Genomic DNA, 24,327 nt, shown 5'->3' with positions numbered 1-24,327 from the left:
AAATAGATTTTATACTGACTTACAGAAGAAGTATGTGCCTATAAAAATAATCAAATAGTCCAGAGGTGTTTAAAATAAAAAGAGAACATGACCTTCCCTAACCGACCCTAGTAGACTGTTACTATGGTCCTTCTGGACTTTGTGCTATAATGTACAAACCTAAGTTGTTGAGAAACCAGTATTTTAAACCAGTGATTCTCAGTTAGGGATGAGTTTGCCCCAACTTCCACCCTCAGGGGCGTTTGGCAACCTCTAGAAACATTGTTGGTTGTCATCATGGGCGGGGGTGGGACGCGGTGGGATGTCACGGGCTTCTAGTGGGTGGAGGCCAGGGATGCCACTAAACATCCTACAGCGCATGGACCCAGACCACAGAGTTATCTGGCCCAAATGTCAGTCATGCCAAGGTTAAGAAGGCCCGTTTCAAACAAAAGTTGGTTTTCAGTGTGCTGTTTTCAGTGCCTGTATCATGGATATTTTTTCCAGGCCACTCCATGTTGGTCTACCTCATTAAAAAAAGGGGGGGGGTGATTTTCTGTGTATTCCATCATAGGGATATATATACAATTGTATTCATCTAGTCCCTTAAGATGGACTTGATGCCGTATTTAATATATTATTATAAAGAGACCTTCAGTGAATATCCTAACATCTACCTGGTTGGTTCATATGGAGAGGAGTTTTTGTAAGATAAATTCCTAGATTGTCGAGCTGTTAGTTCAAAGGGCACACATATTTAAACTTGGGAGAGCTGTTGCTGAAACTGTCACTAAGAGGATTCACCAGTTTACGAGATGAGCTGTTAGAAACACCAGTCCTCAGATTAAGAATTAGGACTCGCACTTGAGAGACAAGGGTCTGCTCTTGTCAAGTTGAAAATGGATTTCTTCTCCAAGGGAGACAAGTGGGTCTGAGGGAAGATCTCATGGCCGGACTTCCTGGGGCTGTGAAGACAGAGGAGGAAGCAAGCACCCGCGCAGGTGGGCGCCTTCAGTTGTGGAGAGGCTGTGAGAGCCCCCAGTGCAGTTGGACCATAGGTGCTGCCCCCTCGCCCCCAGGTGTCTCCTCAGACTGTTTCCCAAGGAGGAGCGACTTTCCCCTGCTCTCGGGTGACCTCCTCTGAGAGCAAAAAACGGGAGTGGCCCCCTCCTCAGCATTGGGGCCAAGCTAGCCTCCTGCCAGCACCCTCAGTGACCCCAACCTCCCTGGGCCACCGCGTAAGAAACTGCCCCCCCACCTCTTTTCCCTCTGAAGTTTCCTGTTTCTTTGTATGGGACACAAGGACAAACTAAGTTCTTGAGTAAATGGTGGGAATCTTGTTCTGTAAAAGTGAAGAGCGAGGGCTTCATTGCCCCGTTCCAGTTTCCATGTTGCCTTTGTTCCTCTGGCCCAGTTGCAGATGCCCGGGCTCTCCCCTGCATCCTAATGAAGGACGATGAAATGGGCTAAATCTTGGGGCACAATGCTCACACTGCGGGCTCTGACGCGCTTGGAACAAAACAAACCGGCTTCCACCAATTAAAGAAAACGGGGGAATCTGGATTCGTTTGGGGTTTGGAGCATCAGAAGGTTTCCCGCTAGCCTGTCCCAAGGACTGGGAAGAAAGAGCCCCAGATGAGAGGCACACTTTATACTTTAGCTTCAAAGGGGAAACCGCATTTCTCATCAGAATAAGTGATTGGGAACTTGGGGGTTTTCATGGAAACGGTAATGCTGATGCAGTGAGAATGTGCCGAGGCCAACAGTGGGTCATGATCACCTCTCCGATCAGAGACGTAAGATGCGGAGCTTTGGTGGGATTTGTGCAGATTGTCCCAAGATCACTCAGGGGCGACACTGTTAAAATGGAATAGTTGCCTGGATTTTTCACCGTTCCAAGGGCCTGTCTTGTCCTTAATTTATGGAAGACAGGTGCACCTTTGTCTGTAGTCTGGAGATGGTACATCCCAGGGTGGAGAGCTTGGGCTCTGTGGCCAGAAAGACCTTGGTTTGACTCTTAGCCTGCAATTTACCAGCCAGAGGACCTTGAGCAGGTCGTTCAACTCCAGCCTCATTCTCCCTGTTTACAAAGTTCAGAAAAATAATGCCAAATATTTCTCAGAGCGTTTGTGAGGATGCAATGAAACAATCCATGTAAGGTGCTGAGTTGAGTAATAGGAGCCATTATGTTTTTTAAATTTTTTTTAATTTGAATGTAGCTGACACATGATGTTATATTAGTTTCAGGTGTATGACATAGTGATTCAGTTTCTTTATGTGTCACGCTATGCTCACCACAACTGTGGCCACCATCTGCCACCCTACGCTGCTATTACGGTATCATTGACTGTCTTCCCTATGCTGAGCCTTTTGTCCCTGTGGCTTATTTATTCCATAACCAGAAGCCCGTATCTCCCACTCCCCTTCGCCCATTTTGCCCATCCCCTACTTACTTCCTTCTAGCAACCACGAGCTCGTTCTCTGTAGTTATAGGTCTGTTTCTACTTTCCATCTGTTTATTTATTTGTTATGGCCATTTAAAAGTTTGGCAGAAAGCAGGGGACTCTCCAGATAAGGGGTAAGGGGAACAGCACAGTTTCTACAAACTAGATGATTATGACACACCTTTCTCGGGGCTCCAGGGCTTAGGAAAATTCCCCCTTCGACTTTCTAAGTTTCCTCTGTGAACTGCTGTTTGTAAATCATTGCCAGATACTAAGAACTGCTACCTCTGCGTTTGCATACAGGCAAGAAGGATCTGGTTTTATCAGGGCAAGTAGACACTTCCAGTGTCGTTGTCATGGAGGAATCCTAGATCCCAGGAGAAGACACCCACACTGGGCATGAGGGATAAGGAGCCTTTGTAACCAGGGCAGCTCAGAGTGGGGTCTTTGAGAAATGATGGATGGAGTAATGCCCCGGGAGGAACTGGATTTGGAAACTCCAGGGCAAGTTGCCCAAGCATCAGTGTTATCTGGTCAACCTCTCTTTTTCTTACGGGGATTTTCAGAAGTCACTCATTTCACATGTGGCGGGCCCTATGTCAGTCCCCTGGTGGTCATATAGGAGACTGCTGCTCCAGGGCATCCCTTATATGTTTCATTACAGGGACAAAGCAATAAAGAGAATGAGCAGTCTGGCTTGAGACGGTATGAGACGCAGAAGGATAATTCCATGAAGAGTCCTGGGGAAATCCATAGTTGTTACCCACAAGCACTTGATGGCCCAGAGCCTTCAGAGATTTCAGGGGCCCCAAGAAGACCATCAGCTAGTGGACTGCTAACTCCTCATACACTTCCTTACACCTGTGCCTCCCGTCCACTTCTGTCCCTAACATGGAGATGAATCTCTGACATCCTTCTTGGTGTATTTAGAGGGATGCCATCCGTTTAGATTAAGATCTGAAAAGCAAAAGCTATAACTGAACACAATAGAAACTGCCTTTATGTAGTTATCAAGTTGTTTGTTTGTTTAATAATTCAGGAGAAAGTTTCCTTTTCGTTTGGATCATTCCTTGTTGGGCGAACCTGAGTCTACATAGATGACATGACGCTTTAGCATCAACTCTGATGGGCTCTGCGGGCCTCCAGCCTCTTAGCCAGAGTGTTGCCATATCCCATTCGGGGTAAGATGCTTTGTGGTCGGCATACAGGGGATATATTTTGTGAGTCAGCAATCCCTCTCCTTATGGACAGCATTCTAGCAAGTAACAAGAGGACAAGTGAGGCCACATGGTCAACTTTCCAGTCTGACTGTCTCTAAGAGCTCGGGATGGAGCACCCGTCAGTGTGGAGAGGGCCAGACCCACCACTGGTTTACCAAGAATTTGCTTCCATTCGCCTGCCCCTGACGGGGCCCTCTTGGCTTTTGCTTCGGCAGATGAGGTCACTGACGCAGGACTTATCGCGGGAGGCAGATTTGATTTTGGGTCTGAAGAGGTGAAGAGGCAATCCATTAGAGCGGGGACGGGCTGTGTGCCACTGAGGGAAGGCACTGGAGGAGGCAAAGAGTAGAAGAGCATGAGTGCAAAGCAGAATGAGCTTCTGGTGGGAACAAATATCCCTGCCTTCCTGGACCCTGAGACTGACCCCAGCCCCCTGACAGAGGCTAGAGGGGGGCCCCACTTTTCACTACAGGCTCCTGCCTTGTGGGATATCAGCACTTGTCCCTCACCCTGCTTCGGAAGATGAAAGCTTCCTCTCTGCAAAATGTAAGACCTTGTCACTGGCCTCCAAATACGAAAAACGACAAAGGTAGTTGCTCTTATTTGTGTCCTCGGCACAGGCCAGGCTCTGTGCTTTATGTGACATTGTCTCATTCCATTGTCTCAACATCTCCACGGGGTGGGCACTATTATCCACGCCACTTTATATATTCATGTAGCCGAACATTTTTGAGCGTCTGTTACGCTCTAGGCACTCAGGAGCTTGGACAGGGCTATACCGTATGTGTTTTCCCTTCTATTTGGCAGAACTAATCTTAGCCTTTCTCAAGTGCAGAGGAGAACATCCCATGCCACACAGTTCCTGGTCACAGCTTCCTCTAGTAAGGCCTTTGGTGATGGTGATGGTGGCGATGAGAATTAGTAAGTGGGCAGAGTCTCTTAGGACTCTTCTGCAAGGTCATTCTCTTCATCCCCAAGGCTAAACAGAACCGAATTGCCTAGCCTGGGCCATTTTCATGGTGAGTGTTTCTTATATGTTGAAAAGTTGACATCAATACTGCTGGGAGACATTTTCCCTGGGAGTTTAGCATTAGGACCCACCTTCGACCACAAACCCAGCAGCTGACTCAGAAGCCTGAGATTTGGGGAGGCCCCTAGAAGACTATCACCAAGCAGGTCCACTAGGTAGAGGGCAGCTAAGTTTCTACCAGTGACGTAGGTTACTCAATTACTCTACCAAATGAGTGTGTGTCAGGTTGATTTTGAACAAAAGTAAAATGACTAGTACTTTCTGAACATCTTTCAAAGCCGACCTGTCTCTTAGACACAGGCAGTGTCAGCTAAGTAAATAGGCCATCCAAACACCGGAAAAATGGTATCCGAAAGACACAGTGTACCAGGGGCCAAGGACAATACTGATTAAGATCAAATAGCTAATTGTAAGCCTCAGCCTCCAAATTGCTGCCGGATGAATAAACAGCAGTGTGTGCAATCCAAGCATAATTTCACATGGATACTGTCTCATTCACACCCGCAGAGGGCTGGAAAGCATCAGGGGGACAGAATACCATTGGCTGGAAAGAGATAAAAAAGGGTTTGTAGTGGGAATTACATCGCCGGTGGGTGTCATTATGCCTGTTTGGGGAAGACTTTTGTGGAGGTAAAAGATAATTGGTTCGGTCCAAAGGCACTAAACTCAAATATAAGCTGAACAGGAAGAGAGGAGACCAGAGCCCATCCGGTGGTTATCTCTGGGCGTTGGTCTTATGTTCATTCAGGTTTCCAGGATGAACAAAGCCCCAGTGGGAAAGTTAATGCCTTTTCCAAACAGAATGTAAATTCTGTCACAAACTGTTCCCTTGATTTGGGTGACAAGTGAGAATGGGCGGGTACCAAGGGTATGCTAAGAATTGAGACCAACAGCCTCCACCACCCAGCCCCCAACATCAGCCAGGTGCTGGGGTCACGAATTGTGTTGACTTTGGATCTGTTTTCTTTGCTGAAATTCTCAGATAATCTCCCAGCTCTGAAACTCAGCTCCTATTTAAAGAGACAAAATAGTACCCCGGTTTAGTTTTTGCCTCGCGCGGCTATCTGGCTGCCATAACTAGTTCATTCATATCCGATTCGACAAAAGAAATGTATGCTTCTTGATGGGCAGTTTTGTAAATGACATCAAACCGTTGCTGAAAGCCAGGAGGATGTAAATAATAGTAATTAGAAGGAATCCAAGTGATTTAGAAGCAGGGCAAGAACAAGTGAAAGAGAACACTAGATCAGATGAGGGAGTTAAATGCAGCTTCCACGTTTGCATTAGGCGAAATGCAGCTGCAGATGTCTCTGATTCTGAGGGTTCTGGCAGCAAAGGCAAAAAGGGAAATGCCTTAGATGGTACGGCTCTAATTGTATATCAAGTGAAAGTGGACGCAAGTTCATTGGGAGATGCAAATATCACCCATCCTGTTACAACCCCTACTCCCTTTTGCTCCTTATCTAAAGATGGGTGCTGGGGAAATGTTTTCCACTTCAGTTTTGTAAACAACAGAAATCTAATCTTTTTTTTTTACACCAAATATTTCTAAAAGCTAAATCCATCCACGTCTCCTGAAAAAAAAGAGGTAGCTGGACTTTATTATGTTTACGCCATCACTGTGTGTACTGACCCACTGGCTTCCAATCCCAGGCTCCTGCAACCGTGCCTCAGAGTTTTCTTGGGCTTCCAAAGCCCACTGACTCATATATATGGGCAGACTGGAGGTGCGGAGGAATCAATGTTTATCTCATCATCCTTCAACAAATGATTGATTGCATTTGGTAGGTAATTACTCATACCTCTTACTCCTTCTGTAGAATAATTCTGAGGTAGGTTCCGCACGGTCTCTCAGAATTTGCCAATGGCATTGAGCCTCAGTTGTCCCCAGTAGTAGCTTTCTTGGTAACGTGAACTTCCCTGTCTCACTTCCCCTACACTGCCATTGGTCCTTCCCGGGATCACCACCTAAATAAACTACCTGCACTCAAATCTCTTCCTCGCAGTCTGCTTCTGGAGGGACCCAACTGAAAGTACCTCATGAAAATATTTATTTGAGAAGCTAACTTAATAGAGGGCTGGAGCTCAGGTCAGCTAGATTAGCATTTGATTGTTTCTTTAAAATATTAGGTAAGCCTTCCATCGGTGCTGAATAATGTGTATTTCAGGATTGCACTGTCTGAAGGATGCTCAAAATATGATTGTATGGTTGATTTTAAAAGGTCCAGTGTTAGACCCAAGAATTGATCTCTCTCTCTCTCTTTGTCTCACGTTTGTGTGTGTGCATGCACACACATTCTCTGTGCATAAGAGCCAGCCCCGTCCTTTATTCGGTGGGGTGGTGAAAGTGAGTGGAGACTCCAGTGGTGATAGCTTATAGTACCTCCCAAAGGACTTGAAATCTTCTGAAGGATTTGAGCAAACTTTGCCACCTAGCATTTCCAGACAGGGGCTAGAAAGTGAGTGGTCCCACCCTCAGGAAACATCATTGGGCCTTCACTAATGGTCTTGTCTTTGGTTATTGTGCCCTTGATTGACTGGTCATACTGCACTAACTCCAACGTGTGCCCTGGTTAAATGGTGATCTCTATGTCAACAGCTCTGCCTAGTAACCCAAGGGGAGCACAAATGTGCTAAGACATTCCAACAAGTCCCCAGTGGTTATTCTTAGCAGAAGCATCTGAATTAGAACCCGGTTCCACCTACCCCGGGTTCTCTGTCTGGATTTACAAGTTTTCTTTCAGGTGACACAGCAGGCTAAGGGCTATCAACCCAGTTCAATCAACGGTGCCTGATGAAATCTTTGTTGCAACTCAGACTATAGTCAACTGCTGGGGTCGGTTAGTGTTTGCTGAGACCCCACAACGCATTCAAATTCATTTAAGGCCCCGGTGATTACCTTTGTTTTATTCCTTGGTCAGGGCCCTACATTCTTTTGTAATTTTAGAAGCAAAGTTAGGAAAAGCACTAGTCACTTAGGATGAATTGGTGCTAATAAAAAAGAGAAAAAATATATGACAACACTATACATAGTATATATATATATTCCTCTGAATATTTTGTTTGGTAAAAATCTGACCTGGGGAATAGGTAGTTGGAAGGAAGTCCCCAAGCCATTCCTAACAAGTACTAAGTGAGGCCAGGGAGAACCTTCAGGTACCTCAAGTACTTTAGTACAATAAGCCTTAACTGACATCACGTCTATTTCTGGGTTTAAATAAAAACGTTTCCATATTAAAGATGTCGGAAAACATCTTCCAGTGCCTTATTCTCCTGGGCACAGAGGAAGCACTCATTCAATATGTGGTGCAAGAAAATTAGTCCATGAAATCAATAGAGCTCAGCACTCCCCCAGGTCTTTCTCTACAGAGAGGCGTGCTGGACTTCTAAAAGGCAAAGCAGTGATTGGATTCTCTGGTTCCTAGGGGTTTTTTGATAGATCTTGTCTTCAAATTTGAACTTGTAACTTCAAGAACAAAGCAAAAGGAAAAGACAAATATTTGTGGGTGTTTGGTATATCATATTGAAATTCTGGCCTTATTCATGAAAAGATTATTTTTGTGGGCAAGGATATACTGGTGAATACTGATATAATGGAAGAAGAGGTCTGGGTTTTTGTTTGTTTGTTTGTTTGTCACAGCTGGGAACTTTCCCCACTCCCGAGTTTTGTGATTATCAGGGGGATGGGGAGGTGGTTCCACTTCCTAAATTAGGGATGAAGAGTGTGGACTTTGTCATATTCAATATAATTGACTGAGCAGAGAACACAAAAAAATTGGTGTTTCTTGTGTGTACTGAAGAGCCCTCATTCCGAAAAATGTCTCCGCATTATCTTGACATGCTCTCTGATATCTCCATCATCATGTCCATTTCCTGTAGAGCTTCTGGATGGACCTGGTCACCTCAGCTACCTTCTGTCGAGTATGAATCTTAGTGTATCAATCAGGGGAGAGAAAGCCATAACTTTATTTGCTTTAGGTCAACCTAAAGCCAAGTCTAAGACTCATCATTCAGACTTGTGAGAAATTCAGTCTGGCATTGTTGGGGCCTTGTCTGTACCTTTGGGGGGTAAACAAGTTGCTGGCTTTACAAAGACAGCACCAAATCATCAGGGAGAAGCTTCACGTGGATTCTGGGTCCACGCTGTTTAGCTCGCGAGGAAGCCTCTTGTCTCAGAGCACCTGATCCCTTCAGGTCAAACATCTCTGCTGATGTGGGGCCGGCCGGCTGCTAGAGGATCTGTGGAGGCTGGAGGCCCCTCTGACGAGAGCTGGCCTCTCTAGATGCCAATCATCCTCCCCAAGATCTCCCAGGAGTGCTGAAAGGCATGCAGAGCTTCATGCCCAGGGCTGAGATGACCGCCACTCTGGGGTCTTGTCACCTCCCGGGAGTGCCACCGTGGGGAGGCATGAGGGGCCCTAAAGCCCAGAGCTAAGAAAATAGCAGACCTGTCCTTGGTAACTTTTTCCTAAGCCAGTCAGTGAGCTAAGCATTTGCGTCCAAATGATTTATTAAAGGAGGTAAGGGATCATCCAGTTGATCTCAGGATCGACCAGTAAGGGAGTTGGGGAAGTGAGATGGGAAAGAGGAGGAAACCAAGCAAGAGTGATTTCACCTGAACTCCCAGACTCAGTCCGATCCTGTGGGGGTGCTGGGGAGTATAAATGATGCCTTGAGGAATAGGAGTTGAGCTTTTGTGTTTATACACCTAGCAGTCATTGTCTATAGGCAACCTTGGGGTGGGCATGAGGGGACAAAAGTCTAGGCATTTTTTAGCTTTTCATATGGGCAAGATGGTGCCCGTGCCTGTGCCCAGGGAAGTCCTCTGAAGGTGGCAGGTGTCAGCTCTCAGCAGTAAAGCACACATGTGGAAGCTGAGCTGGTAAAAGGGGATGAGGGGACCTGGGTGGGGCACCGATAGACTTCATTACAAGAGCCATCTCAAAACCATCATGTGTCCTTCATAAAGTGGCATCACAGCGAACCACCTTGTACTGTTGCCCTGAGAAAACAAGAAAACAAGGTTAGAGAGTCTTTCTTTAAATGTTTGTCTGAAACAGCAACGCACCTCGAGGTACTGTTTTTTGTTCATGAAATGGCAGGTAAGGTCATGCTAAACTTAACGTGTTTAGCATCCCCAGACTGAGTTCTAAAAGTAACAGGGAGATGTGCTATTTATTATTAATCGTGGAGTATATTACTTAGCACAGCAGAAGCTTGGTGCTTCTTCAGACCAGGGATTCAGATGTTTTACATTCTCATTTGGCTTTGTGTGGAAACATCCATCCCACTGAGGAGAAAGGAAGCACAAAGCCCTTGAAAAATCAAATAGAAAAGAATCATGGATCTGCTCAACGGGGAGATACAAAGGATTCTAAAAAGAGAACCCACAGGTGAAGTGAAGAGATAGTTTTTGAAATGTAACCCTGGGGAGGTGCTCTAATGAGATGCAGATGGTCTATAGACCCAACAGGTAGATGTCTAAACTGGGAGAGAAAAGGATGGGTGGAGGAAGTCCTAGAATTCTCTTCAAAAGCATCCTAAGAGAGTGTACAGCTTTGGATAGTATGGAAAATAAATGAGAGGGAAAAGGAAATGATGCCCACTGGATGTTTGAGACAAGAATACAATTCTGAGGCTTCATGTTGCTTGATTAAAAGAGATGAGACAGAGACCATGGCTGATACCCAGAAGTCTGAGTCAACATCCTGGGCCCAGGTCTCCAGCGCATCATGCATAGACATTACCAAGAAGCTAGCCAATAGAGTGGCATATTGTTTTATATTCAAATAGACCCAATAATAGGTCTTTAGATTTCCTCGTGGGTTTTCTTTAAAGTGTCTGAATATGGGGAATTGAGTTTTAGAAGTTGCGTACTTTGTAAATAAAGGCAAACAGGAGAAAAGGAAACTACGTGTTATAGAAATTATTCCTCAAACCAAGCCCAGCCAGATAAGTGCTATTATCCCATTTTTCAGGCCAAAAAAAACCAAGGTTTGGAAAATTACGTCATTTTCCCACACCCTAGTTCATTAAATGGAAGAATGAATAAATTTTACCCTTTATCCCCTCCACCTACTAACAAATATTAACTGAGGACCTCTGGTGTACTTATTCTGGACACTGGGGACCCAAATAATTATTTCCACCTATATCTGTCTGATTCTGGAGGCCCTTCTTTTCCCCCCAGATTCTAGTGACAAAGCTCATTTAAATCTGAGCCCACAGTAGGTTGGATTATTCTGTGATTGTGCAAGATGGTAATGAGATTTACAGGGAGGGGAGAGAGTACGGGAACATAAAACAATGCATGGCCCAGTTCATGCTAGGTTTATAGGCTGAGCAGGGAGGACCCAAACCATTTTGCCTGCTATTTTAAAAAATAAAAATAACGAATGACCACAAAAATAATAAACACCAAACTTCTATGGCTACAGTTTCTGATTGTCAAACATGGGGAAAAAATGATAGAGGCAAAACTCCTTTTTGATGTTACAAGCCAGAGAATGACTATAATTATTTTAAAGTATGTTTTTCACCTCCTTTTTTTTTTTTTTTTTTTTTTTTGCCCCTTTGGCTGCTTAAAATTTTTTCTTTGATTTTGGTTTTTAACAGTTTTGTGTAATAGGTCTGTGCCTGGTTTTCTTCCTATGTATCCATCTCGGGACTTTGTGAATCTGTAGGTTGATGTCTCTTATCAGTCTTTTTCAGCCATTATCTCTATATACTGAGATGCTAGGTACATGTATTTGTTAACCTTCTCTGTATTCTTACATGTTCCTGTACATTTTCACTTTTTTTGTCTCTTGGGCTTCATCCTGAATTTTTTCTTGCGAGTTATATTTCAGTTTATTAATACACATAAGCTGTATCTGACTTGCTATTAAACTCACTTAATTTAAATTAAGCTTTAAATTTCTGTCACTGTAACTTTTCTGTTCTACCTTTCTCCTTTGGTTAGTTTCTCAGGTTTCCAGTCCTCTACTGAGGTTCTCAATTTTCTGTTTTATTTCCTTGAGCACATTGAGCATATTTATTTTCAAGTGGTGTCCTAAAACTACACATCTGAATCCTTCCTAAATCTGTTTCTATTGCCTGTATTTCTCTTGAATTTTAGCCATAGAGGTTTTTTTCCTAAGGTTGAATTTTTAAGTAATCTCTACACCCAACTTGGGGCTCGAACTTATAATCCTGAGATCAAGAGTCACATGCTCCATTGACTGAGCCAGCCAGGTGCCCCAGCCATATAGGGTTCATTAGACCTAACTCAGAAGCATCATTCAGCACTAGGAAGCTCCATCCTGCCGACCATTCATGAGCAATAACTTAAAATCAAATAATAGTTCTCTGTTATAAGATCTCATCAAGTTTAAGGTGCATTGTTGATTTAATTATAGCTTCTTTGAGAATTGGAAGTAAAGACATACTACATGAAATGTATACATGTGACCTGATTCAGACATGTCACTTAAAAAAGAGTAGCATCTAAGAATTCTAGAAATATGGCAGAACTCCTCAGCCTTGGGCAGACCTGTTTGTATATCCTGACTCAGTTTCTCTTGGAGTCTCCCTTTAAATCCTCCTCAGGGAGAAAGGCAGATAACCTAAATTGTCCCAAGGCTTTGTTACCTCCAAAGGCTTGAGAGCTTTCCAGTGCATTCCTGCTGGTTAAACCCACATTAAATGGGGAATTGGAAATATGATCCACAAGAATGCTGCCATTAGGAAATCACAGGGCAGGAGCCTGGTGGACCACAGAAGTCCTTACTTCTAAAAGGGGAGAAACCCAACTATCAGGCTCACGGTAGAAGGGATTTCTTATCTGCTGTTGAAACTGCTGTGATTCAACTATAGTTCATTTTCTTTCAGTATTCCAGGACTGGCCTTAAGTATCACCAGAATTTTTCTTGGCTGTGAGCTATAGGAAGCAAAACTGAAAATGGAGGAGAAACTGCCCTGGTGTTGCACAAATCATGCCCTTTGCACAAAGCATGGCCCTTTGATAGGCTAACTAACCACAGAGTGGAGCCCCTGCCAGGGCCAGGCAATGGGGGCTGTGACCAAAATGAAGAATGCAGCCCCCATTAAGCAGAAGCCACTTCTCAACGCCAGTTGATTGTGGCCATGTGGGAACACAGGCCCAGGGTTTCCGGATCTGAATTTTGCTCAGAAATCAGTAATATGGATTTCTCTGAGCAATCTCCTGATTTTTATGTTGGCAGTGAATTCCATTTTCTAACACTTGCAGGTATGACGCACCATACCTTTTTGAGATGATTGCAGACTGTAGGCTCAGGTTCAGGCTACACGTTCTGGGCATTAAGTGATCTCCGCTCTAAGAAGGGAGTCCCATCACTGGAGCAATATGGAATGCTTTCTCTGCCTCTCCCTCCTACATCATAGAGGCATTCCTGGGAATATAAGCACTGGGGATTTCTAAGGCCGCTTGAAGTTTCAAAAAGTGCATTGCTCTCCATATGCCATGCTGCGAAAGCTCTCTCCGGTTCATTTCTTAAGTTAAGGTGGGGTTTTGGAGTTCCCCATTGTGGAAACTGCTCCTAGTATGTGGCCCAAAAGCATACAGAAGATCCTTGAAACCATCTGCCACATGGTCTATGGGCAGTCTTAAAGCAGACAAACCAGAAATTTGGTTAATATGAGCAACCCTGCCAAATTGGCACAAAGGGAAATTTACTCATATTTACTTCTCAAGTATTTTAGAAGTGCTATATGAATGGAATGGAGATTCTTTTCTTGCCTGGAGGCAGGCAGGCAGGTTGCTTGAAAGGTAATTGGGACGCTTAAGGGAAGAAAAGCATGTCAGATGCATGATCACATTGCGTGGGGACTGTTTCACAGGGATGAGACTGCGTCTGAGAAGAAATGATTAAAAAGAGACCAGGGAGGCTGACGGAGCGATTGGTGCCCAAGTGCAGTAATTAAAGGTCGAATTCCTCAGGGGACTCCCTCTGCGTCCTTACGCAAGCAGGATTCACCCTTGTGCCATAATCCATTTGAGAAAAATATGTTACCTGATAGAATCTTTCCAGGAATTGTCTGATACCCTGCTCAGTGCTCGGACACCGGTGTTATAGCTGGTGTTGACGTTTCTGCTCTCCATTGCTGTCCAATGTGAGTTAGAGAATAGAAATGCCTTTGGAGTGGACATTAAGTGTTTATTTAGTTAGAAAGTATATAGTTGGAGATCAGGGGAACTTGGTTTTATCTCTGAATCTATATAGTTTCTAGTATTTTTTCACCATAACTTTCAGCACGCTTGGGTTCCTGAAGATGAAACATAGCATCTAAATTCATTTCACACATAAGGCTTTGTTTCTAGTAAGTTCTACATTCTGGGTATAATACAAATGGGAAACTGAATGGTCTTGTTGAATTGCACAAGCTTTAGGGAATGGAAGAGACAGCACAACACTGAAAAGCAATAACCCCTGGGTACTGGTCATAAAATCTAGGTGCAATGTTTATTTTGCCCAGGCCTGCCCAGCTCCCACAGTTTGAGAAAGAAATGAACAAGATCACAGGAGAGCCAGTGGCGATGTCAAATTTATTTATACACGGGATGAAATACTTCTCAAGGGAAGACATGTCTAACGCATGCATTTTCCATTACGAGTTTTCTCTTGGTGATTCCTCTGGGTACCGTCCATAGCAGGCTCCACCTCACTGCATTTTTAATTCAGTGAAACGTGAAAAGATTTGGTTCTAAAATGGAATACTCCACACTTTTAACAGCTCCTCCCCCCACCCCCTTTTATTTCTTCTTTTAGTCCTTGAAGAAAGAAACTGCTCGGACCCTGGGGGCCCAGTCAATGGGTACAAGAAGATAACAGGTGGCCCTGGGCTTATCAACGGGCACTATGCGAAAATCGGCACTGTCGTGTCCTTCTTTTGTAATAACTCCTACGTTCTTAGTGGCAACGAGAAGAGAACTTGCCAGCAGAATGGAGAGTGGTCGGGGAAACAGCCAATCTGCATAAAAGGTAACCTACAAGTATTTGCGAGAGCCACACGAGGAGACGGAGCTGCGGACTTTTTGGTAGTTCCCATACGTGGGTGTTTGTGAGCCCCTGAAAAAAGAAAATGCCCTTCCCTCTTAGGTTCTCCCTGGAACCATCCATAACTCCCAGGTGGAAAGCCATCTCTGAAAACATTTGCTCCTTTTCTGGACCTCCAGAGGACCTGCTTATCCTAATCACAGCTTCTTGCTGTGATCAAGATAGTTATCAGAGCAGTTTAGGAAAGATGACAGGACTGATTTAGATCTGCAGACCCAAGAACAAAATTGAGGCAACCAGTGTGCTTCAATATAGCTGTGTTTATCTACTGTCTATGAAATACAAAGTTAACACAGGAAACAAAACAAAATAGACCCACCGTCCTGCCGGCCTACGTGGCAGTAAGTTTAAGATGTTAACATAGTGGGGACACCTGGGTGGCTCAGTCAGTTAAGCGTCCAGCTCTTGATTTCGGCTCAGGTCATGATCTCATGGTTTGTGAGTTCGAGCCCCTCATTGGGCTCTGTGCTGGCAGCGCGGATCCTGCTTGGGATTCTGTCTTTCTCTCCCTCTCTCTGCCCCTCCCCTGCTGGCGTTGTCTCTGTCTCTCTTTAAATAAATAAACATTAAAAAAAGATGTTAACATGGTGAAATACATCTTAACAAGATGTCAAGTCCTTGAGCATTCAAGGCAGAGTTAGAGGAAACAGATGAGCAATGTATGTTCAGAGGAGGGAACGATCAATATTGCTTGAAATGGGGATAGCTGCACACCGCAAGTCAGAGGAGAGCCAGTCTGGGGAGCTGGGAAGGGTTGGCAGAGATAAAGAGCAATCGGGACGATATTGCCATCATGAGACAAAGGAAAACAAGGAAGTATAGGCAGGAGGGAACGGATCATGCTAAACTCAAAGTGGGGCCAACTGGGAATGTGGGAGGAAGATGGAAAAGGTTGGTTTGGGACCAGAAAAAAATGGAACCTTGTACAGAGAAGCCTGAAACTTCCCCCTTGGCACTGGGGGTGGGTAGTTTCTTACTGAACCAGGTCAACAGCCCCTGTATTTCAGGGGCAGGTCACAATCATCTGGCTGTTTCCTAGGAAGAAAAGCATGTCCTTGGCCTAGATCATCCAGATAATTGCCTTAATCCTCCACTTTCCCTTCTGGGTGTTTGTCAACAACCCAACTCCTGGGAAAAGAAATAAAAGAGAATTGGTTAGTGAAAGGAATAAATCACTTTAGACTTCAGCCAGAAGCGACCTTCGTCCCCACCAGCACAGACTCTGATTCTTGATTTCATTAAGTATGGACACGGTGTTACATATGTCCTTGGAGATTTTTGTCAACTCTTCTCTTACGAATTAATAACAACCAAAGTTCTCTAGTTTGCTAATTAGACGAATGTTGGCTGCCTGATTGGGAAAGTGGAACGAGAAGGATTGCTTTTCACTTGTGAAGAAAGAGACACTTCAGCAAAATTACGCTGGGCTTTGAGGTGTCCTTAAATGGTCATCAGGAGCCTCAATTTCAGAGAAAGGACATGAGGGAATCAGCTACCCAAGACTTCCCCATGGTGGACACTGACATCTGGTCCTAAAGGAGAACCTTGTAGTTCCCTGCGTGGGGCTTTATGTTAGAACCTTCATTTTGACCTTGACTCCATTTTCCATCAAGGTCACTAATGCTGTCGTGTGAACAGAGAGTGCCAGTGTGTTGACTGCCAGGGTTCCACATCACCTAGGTAGAGCGGCTTTTCAGAGGTGCGTGCTCTACGTGGCTTCTTCGGAGGGGCTTGTCAATTTAGATGGAAGGCGGCGAGCTCTTTCGCTAGGGAGCTGTCCAAGCTTGGCCGGCATGCCTCCCCTCAGAGACCCCTGGGGGTGTCCAGAAAGGGCGGTCAGGGATGAATCTGAACGGAATGATGGGAGCAGGTAATATGGGAAGAGATTATGCAGTGTTGTCTCCTTCGTTCTAGCCTGCCGAGAACCAAAGATCTCAGACCTGGTGAGACGCAAAGTTCTTCCAATGCAGGTTCAGTCAAGGTGAGGTGGAGACACCCGAGCTCTGCTTTAAAGGCAAATGCATGCTTTCCCCTCCCGCCCCTTTTCTCGCCTTGCGTTTGGCCAAAGACACTCTGGGGTTTCTTAGGGACACTCAGAGCTGACTGCTCATGAAAGAACAGGGCCTATTAGAGGGAGGCTGATAAGCCAGCTGCCTTTGGCCAAGAGGTAGCAACAGCTGGAACGGGTACACAGTTCACTGGATCGTGGGAAAGCAGGTGGTTGATGGGAAGTAAGGCTTGAAGATGATCCGTGAGGGACTGGATTTTAATACTCGAGTCTTCGTGAAATTGCGCTGTGTTTACTAGGGTACCTTCTACAGGGATGGCCCTCCTGCCAGACTCAGGAAGATGTTTTCTGTAGTAATCAACCAGAGGAGGCACGCCGGTGGCACCCAGGAACTAGAGACAAACGATCAGTCCCGATGAGGGACGCGGGCCCTCAGATGTGCCCGCCCAGCCTTCCTCCAGGGAAGACAGATGTGGAGGCCACCGGTGGGGATGGAATAGGCCCATTTCTACCACTTCTCGCCTCATTTTGCAGGAAGCACCGTTTCATCTCATCTCCTGCCATTCTTCTCCTCACCCTCCGCTCCGGCCACACGGGCTGCCTGGCTTGTCCTCTCTACCCCTCCACGCACGATGCCGCTTCGGAGCTTCACAGCTCTGTCTGGACCCTGCTTCCACTGGATTTCAGTGAGGCTTCATGCCTCCCTTCCTTCACCTCTCTCTCAGCTTTTTAACCTGGCAGAGAGACCTTCCCTGGCTGTGCTTTTGAAAATAGCAACCCCCGGGGCGCCCGGGTGGCTCAGTCGGTTAAGCGGCCGACGTCGGCTCAGGTCATGATCTCACAGTCCGTGAGTTCGAGCCCCGCGTCGGGATCTGTGCTGACGGCTCAGAGCCTGGATGGAGCCTGTTTCAGATTCTGTGTCTCCCTCTCTCTGACCCTCCCCTGTTCATGCTCTGTCTCTCCCTGTCTCAAAAATAAGTAAAAATGTTAAAAAAAAAAAATTAAAAAAAAAAAAAAAAGAAAATAGCAACCCCCCAAAATGACAACCATGTTGTGGTACCATTTAATGTTTTCCCTTTTTACACCTTATATAAAATTAAGCCACAGTCAACCGGATAAATAAGTAAATAAGCAAATAAAATAAAGGTAGTAATGTCACTACCACCCAGACCGCAGAGCCGACTTCTCTACTCTCTGGCATTTGCTGTGATTCCGTCTTCGGCTTGGCTTCTATCCCCACCTGTCGTCTCGCATCCATTTTTTTATTTGTTCAAGTTCTATCTCCACCACCGCCCCCCCCCCCCCCCCAGCCCGCGAAAATAAGTAAATACAGGTTACAAGCGCAGGAACATTTTGTGCCTGGTTCATGCTTGGGTTCTCCTGCCAAGAACAATGCTTGCCACACAGGGGGCACGCAAGAAAACATAACCACCCCGAACATGGGCTGAATGAATGGGACTGACAAACAATGGCTCGAGACCGGCTTCTGTCTCTCTTTAGGGCTGTATTTAGTATTCTTGGGCAAGCTCCTACGCTTGCTAAGCCTTTAGTTGCCTCTTTTGAAAAAGGAGGACGATCATAGTAACATGTGTCTCTGGGGATTGCTGAACAGATTAGACGCAGCCCCGATAGACAGCATTTATCGAATGCTATGTGCCCAGTTACTCTTCTGAGCGCTTCCCATGCATTAGCTCGTTTACTCTTTGTTACGACCTCTGAGGTAGGGATTATCATTATTACCATTTTATTATAGATTTTATTACCAATTTTATTACGGATGGGTAAACCGAGGCTCAGAGAAATTAATTAACTTGCTCCAAGTCACATTGCAAAATGCGGATCCAGGATGCAAATCCAGGATCTTCACAGTCTTCAGGGTCTTCAGGGCTGGCTCCCTTATGCACTAAGCTCTAACTAAGTCCTACATAAAGGCTTTAGCAGAACACTTGCCCGGATGAACACCTGTCACTGGTAGCTATTGCTTTTAGGATTGGTAACAGTGCATCCCAGTGACCAGAACTGGCCACAGCCAAGTGACCTGAAATATTCATAAAGCAGGATATTCCTCAGTCTCTCACCCTTCCTCTGGATATCTCCTATTTCTGTCTTTCCCTTTTCAGGCAAGGCATTCCCTTGGGAACAGTGGCTATAGAAGACAAATTCTGCTCCCTTTCCTGATCTTTATGACCTACCTGGAGCTGGACTCTCCGCTAAGTGGGATAAACCCGTTCTGTCCAAGGAGACGTCTTGTAGAGCAGCCCCTGAGCTATTGAAAAAGACTATGGGGCTTTGCATTTTTAAAGCGATTAAAATGGGAGGTTAGGTGACAAGGTGCCCGGTAGCTCATGTAGATGAAAAAGCAAGCCTAAAACTTGGTTTTAAGGATCTTTCTGGAAGATAGGCTGCTGGCAAGTGGATATACATATCTCCAGCAGCCTAGTCACCCAAGAACCCCCAAAGGCAGTGTAGTCTTTCAACAGATGGACCAAAAGATGAGCTTGTTGGCCAATTCAGAAGCTCCTTGAACTGCAGACCTTGTTCTAAACTGGGCTCAAGATTTGTTGAGTGAAATCAGTGTGGGTGGAATATTTGCTCTGAGTGAAGTGCCGTGCAGACACATGACACAGATTTCTTCAGATGATATCAAATGGCCCAGTGGAGACACCAGGTTGGGAGCCATAACTGCTCAGTGCTGCCTTGGGTACCAACTTAGCTTCCCGTGTACCCTTCTGTGTACTCTCACTCCCCTCTCTGGGCTTCCTCTCCCCATTCATTCAACAGAGATGAAAACATTGTTTCCTAAAAGAATTCTAACTTCGCAGTGATCGTTAGCACTGATGCACCATGAACGCAAGCTCTCCAATGTGTGTGCGTCTCCCCCAAGAACCCCTGAGTGGTCTCTGGGGGCTTTAGCTCCAAGTGCTCATTTGAAAGCCCTTTTCGCATTTACACACAGTACGCTGTGTTTCTGCCAATCATTGTGCCCTGAGAAAGCTCTATTCTCTGAGGTGTCCTAATTATATACGCTGATTGCTAAATCAAACTACTGTATCAACACAGTTTAGTTCAAGTCAATTCCTAATGTTACCCCATTATGATAATGTTTGGTGGAAAAAAGACGCCTGGATTTCTCTCATTCAAATGAACTTCCTTTCCTGTTTAATTTCACAGTTAATTTTTCTCTGTGTGCACGTATAACGTACCCTTGGATCGCAGCTATTACACCAGATACTGTCCTTTGGTTAAAATCCTAGGCAGCCGGAGGCATGCCAGAAATGGAAGTGGATGAACAGAATGAAGGTTGAGGTGTGCAAGAGAATTTGCTCAGTGGCAGAAGGGAAGTGTGTGTGTGTGTATGCGTGTGTGTGTGTGTAAGTGAGAGAGAGAGAGAGAGAGGAAAGAGAGGTGAGCGGGAGGGATAGAGAGAATGAGATAGACTTTTCGTTTTCTGCTCTAACCAAATATCTACGTGGGGGGCTGGCATGGATACCATAGGGGCCGCCATGACCGTCTCTCACCCTGTTTTCTCTGGGCCCGTGGGCCCCAATGCAGGGAGACGCCGTTACACCAGCTCTACTCCGCGTCCTTCAGCAAGCAGAAACTGCAGGGCGCCCCCACCAAGAAGCCAGCCCTTCCCTTTGGAGATCTGCCCCCCGGGTTCCAACACCTGCACACCCAGCTCCAGTACGAGTGTGTCTCACCCTTCTACCGTCGCCTGGGCAGCAGCCGCCGGACATGCCTCAGGACCGGGAAGTGGAGTGGACGTGCCCCGTCCTGCATCCCTAGTGAGTCAAGGCTTGTCCTGGGGCTGGAGCCCCTTACATCTTCCATGGTTACTTGTGAAAAGCCCTCAACCCTCTTGAAGACTTTTTGGGAAAGGTTTCTCATCCAATGGTCTTAGGTGAATTTTTTTGGAGGGGGCATACTTCCTTCTGAATAATTCTCTTATGTTTCCTTGGATAAAAGGGAGAGAACCGTCATTACACGCAGGTGGGGAAAGGAGTTAACAATTCCAGAAGGCTTCTAATTATGTCATCTTGGATATCCTGTCTAAGCCCGTTTTCATGCTCATCATCCAGTGGTATTGAGTAAGTAATTGTTACTAATTAGGTGATGAGCTTTTAATTACTCATAAGGCTAAGATGATGATTACTGAAGTAGTATGTGGAAGTTTCTGGAATAGGGTCTTACACATAGTAAACTACCTTCCCCACCCTCTTTGTCAAAGGAGAACAGTATGGCTTAATTCTTTGTGGTCAAGTTTATAATGATAGTCATTGATATTTTGAGTCTAACTGTTTACATACATGATCATCCAGCCTCCTCAAGAATTGGGTGAGACACGTGTGATTCCTGTATCCATTTTGTAGGCAAGAAGACTGAGGCTTTAAGAGATTAGGCAATTTGCCCAAAGTCCTATTGATAGTAAGTGCCTGGGATCCAAAGCCTTCAATCTTCACCCTAGACTTTATAGCCAGCCATGACAAGGTGGTTGGTAACTCTTTAGTGGGAAAGGAAAAACAGCTTAGATGCTTAGTGGTCATCACGCGCACGGTGCTTGCCTTTCCAGGTTTGTGTTTTCTTGACTGAGTAACACATTCCCCTTTGGATGGGATAGTCTGAATTTATCTCACTGAGCCAATGCTTTCTCCATAGTCTGTGGGAAAACTGAGAACATCGCCGCTCCAAAGACCCAGGGGATGCGCTGGCCGTGGCAGGCGGCCATCTACAGGAGGGCCAGCGGGGTGCACGGTGGCAGCCTGCACAAGGACGCGTGGTTCCTGGTCTGCAGCGGCGCCCTGGTGAATGAGCGCACCGTGGTGGTGGCTGCCCACTGCGTAACTGACCTGGGGAGGGTCACCATGATCAAGACAGCAGACCTCAGAGTCGTCCTGGGGAAGTTCTACCGGGATGATGACCGAGAGGAGAAGACCATCCAGAGCTTGCGGGTGAGAGAGGGCTGTCCCCTGGAGACTAGGCCTCGGCTCAGCAAACTCCACACCAGGAGAGCAGCAGGTGTGCCTGTGCCGACACCTTGGCACTGTAGCACCCAGCCAGAGGCTGGCATGTAGCAGGTGCCCAATATTTCACATAGACAGATACTAGAAAGGGGCACCTAGAAAGACTAGGGAGTCTTTTCTCCCTTTGTTTTCAAAATAAGATTGTAACAACTATCATCTATCATGGAGATCATCAAAAGTTAATCACCCATTATGTTTAGGTCACTGTACTAGGTAGGCTTTGAGGACATAGAAAGATTTTATCCAAGGAACTCCTGATCAATTTATAATATACATCTGTCTTTATTTGCCTCTTTCCCTCCCTTCCTCTCTTCCATCCACCTACCCACCTCCCTCTCTATCTATCCATCCATCCATCCATCCATCCATTTATCCATCTTATCCATCTATCCATTCGTTGTTGATCTCCCATAGTACGCCATTCACAGGGAATAGATACAGAACTGATACATAAGAATAGATACATGAGGCATGGTTTTTGCCCTGAGGAGTCCACAGGCTACTGGAAGTGACGGACCAGTATGTTATGATTAGTTTGACACAAGAGAAGCCCCGAGGAAATGTGCCCAAAGGTAGTTGCAGTACTAGAACACGAACATAAAAATGTTAGAGCATATCACAGACGTAGGCTCCTAGAAGCTCCCATCAAAGTGAATGATCAGCAAGGATTGGGACAATCAGCAAAGACTGTGGAAAAGTCTTGTAGAGCATTCTGGGTGGAGCTCTGTCTTCTTACTGGCTTACAGATGAACGTGTATGGTGGGCCAGAGGTTGCAAACTGGTCGCCTTGAGGGGTTTGTGTTTGGATGGCGCTAACATACATTTTTTTTAAGCCAGTTCTGTGCCAACATTTAAAAATCAGGAGGTTCAGATGAAGGTCTGGAGTCGGTTCTCTGGCCAGGTTAGAATGCTGCCCCCTTTCGGCCGGGCAGTGGTCCGCCAGAGCAAAGTGGCCGCTACCCGCTTTAGATGGGTTGTGCCACACTGTTGTCGGCAGCCCCGTCTGCCGCCCCCACTTAGTTAACCCCACCTACCAGGCAGCAGTGGGCTTTTCACTTTGCAGCCCCCGAAAGAGAGCTGATGTTTCCCAGGATCCCTTAAGCAAAGCGTCTCCAAATAATTATGTGTGTCCCTAAGACATTTGCTCCGAATTTTATTTGGCCCCAGGGCTTGCCTGTTCTTGTTCACTGTGCAGCTCGTGGCTCACCACTACTGTCCATTTCTTGCGTTTGTAGATTTCTGCAGTCATCCTGCATCCCAACTACGACCCCATCCTGCTGGACACGGACATCGCCATCCTGAAGCTCCTGGACAAGGCTCGTGTCAGCACCCGCGTCCAGCCCATCTGCCTCGCCGCCCCGCGGGACCTCAGCACCTCCTTCCAGGAGTCCCGCATCACCGTGGCCGGCTGGAACGTCCTGTCCGATGCCAGAAGCCCGGGCTTCAAGAACGACACGCTGCGCTCAGGGGTGGTCAGGGTGGTGGACTCGCTGCTGTGTGAGGAGCAACACGAGGACCACGGCATCCCCGTGAGCATCACGGACAACATGTTCTGTGCCAGCCGGGACCCCGCTGCCCCTTCTGATATCTGCACGGCGGAGACGGGAGGCATCGCGGCTGTGTCCTTTCCGGGACGGGCGTCCCCCGAGCCACGCTGGCATCTGGTGGGGCTGGTCAGCTGGAGCTATGACAAAACATGCAGCCATGGCCTCTACACGGCCTTCAGCAAGGTACTGCCTTTTAAAGACTGGATCGAGAGAAACATGAAGTGAGCCTCGGCGCCACTGAGGTGCCTTTCGTGGGTCCATCTCTACGTGGGTTGCCTGAGGCAGTGTGGACCTGAAGTTTGATTCTGCCTGTGAATTCGGCTGGGCCGGTGCTTCTGACTTCAAGCTCAAAACTCAGTGGAGAGTGAGTAGAGCTCGCTTTTTGGTAGACCGCTGCCTTCCTGGCTGCTGAGACCATTTGGAAGACACCACGGCTGCTTTGCAAGGACGGAGTCTCCTCCAAAAAGACTGTGGGAATAGCAGAGAAGTGGTCCCCGTTCCACCAGCCCAGTGGCTTTGCCCACCTGCCCTATGGTGGTGTGAATGTCCTGGCCAGCTCTGGCGGAGACAGCATTGGCCAAGAAGTCTGGGTTTCATGGGGTCTCTTCCAAGACTCTAGCCAGACCACGTTCCAAAGAGCCGCCCGTGGGACAGCCCGGGACAGCGGAGCCTGGATGTGGCTCTGGCTTTTGTGTACATTGCCACCGTAAAGCGTGGTCCTTCTCTTTCTCAATCCCCTGTCCATATTTTAATAAAACGAGGGTTGGCTTCTGACCTACAGAACCGCTGTGCTGTGGCTCTCATTGCTGCGTGCTGCTTCTGATGGCTTGAAGCCCCTTAAAATAGATCCTCAAGTCATAATTTCAAAACAATGCGTGCGGCAAAGCGGAAGCCATCTTTTCAATACCAGCCCCTGAAATTGCTGGGTTATGGGCTGGAGGAGGAACAACATGGGGGCCGTCAGAAAAGGCACAACCAGAGGAAAACACCAGGGATTAGATG

At 46.4% G+C, this 24,327-nt stretch overlaps 1 protein-coding gene across 2 annotated transcripts in view; it reads left to right on the top strand.

Moving 5' to 3' along the window:
• Positions 1 to 24,108, top strand: part of PAMR1 (peptidase domain containing associated with muscle regeneration 1) — a 75,941-nt gene extending 51,833 nt beyond the window's left edge. For both annotated transcript variants that reach the window (XM_006937193.5, XM_045039138.1), the window contains exons 7-11: positions 14,462 to 14,674; positions 16,664 to 16,730; positions 20,310 to 20,542; positions 21,414 to 21,706; positions 23,014 to 24,108. In XM_006937193.5, coding sequence (XP_006937255.1) covers positions 14,462 to 14,674; positions 16,664 to 16,730; positions 20,310 to 20,542; positions 21,414 to 21,706; positions 23,014 to 23,550 — 1,343 coding nt within the window. In that variant the 3' untranslated portion in view covers positions 23,551 to 24,108. The remainder of the gene's footprint in view (positions 1 to 14,461; positions 14,675 to 16,663; positions 16,731 to 20,309; positions 20,543 to 21,413; positions 21,707 to 23,013) is intronic.
• Positions 24,109 to 24,327: the final 219 nt, after the last annotated feature.

The sequence above is a fragment of the Felis catus genome, chromosome D1 (assembly GCF_018350175.1).
Source record: "Felis catus isolate Fca126 chromosome D1, F.catus_Fca126_mat1.0, whole genome shotgun sequence".
Classification (NCBI taxonomy): Eukaryota; Metazoa; Chordata; class Mammalia; order Carnivora; family Felidae; genus Felis; species Felis catus.
Note: the sequence above shows the minus strand (reverse complement) of the source record. Positions and strands in the feature narration are given on the sequence as shown.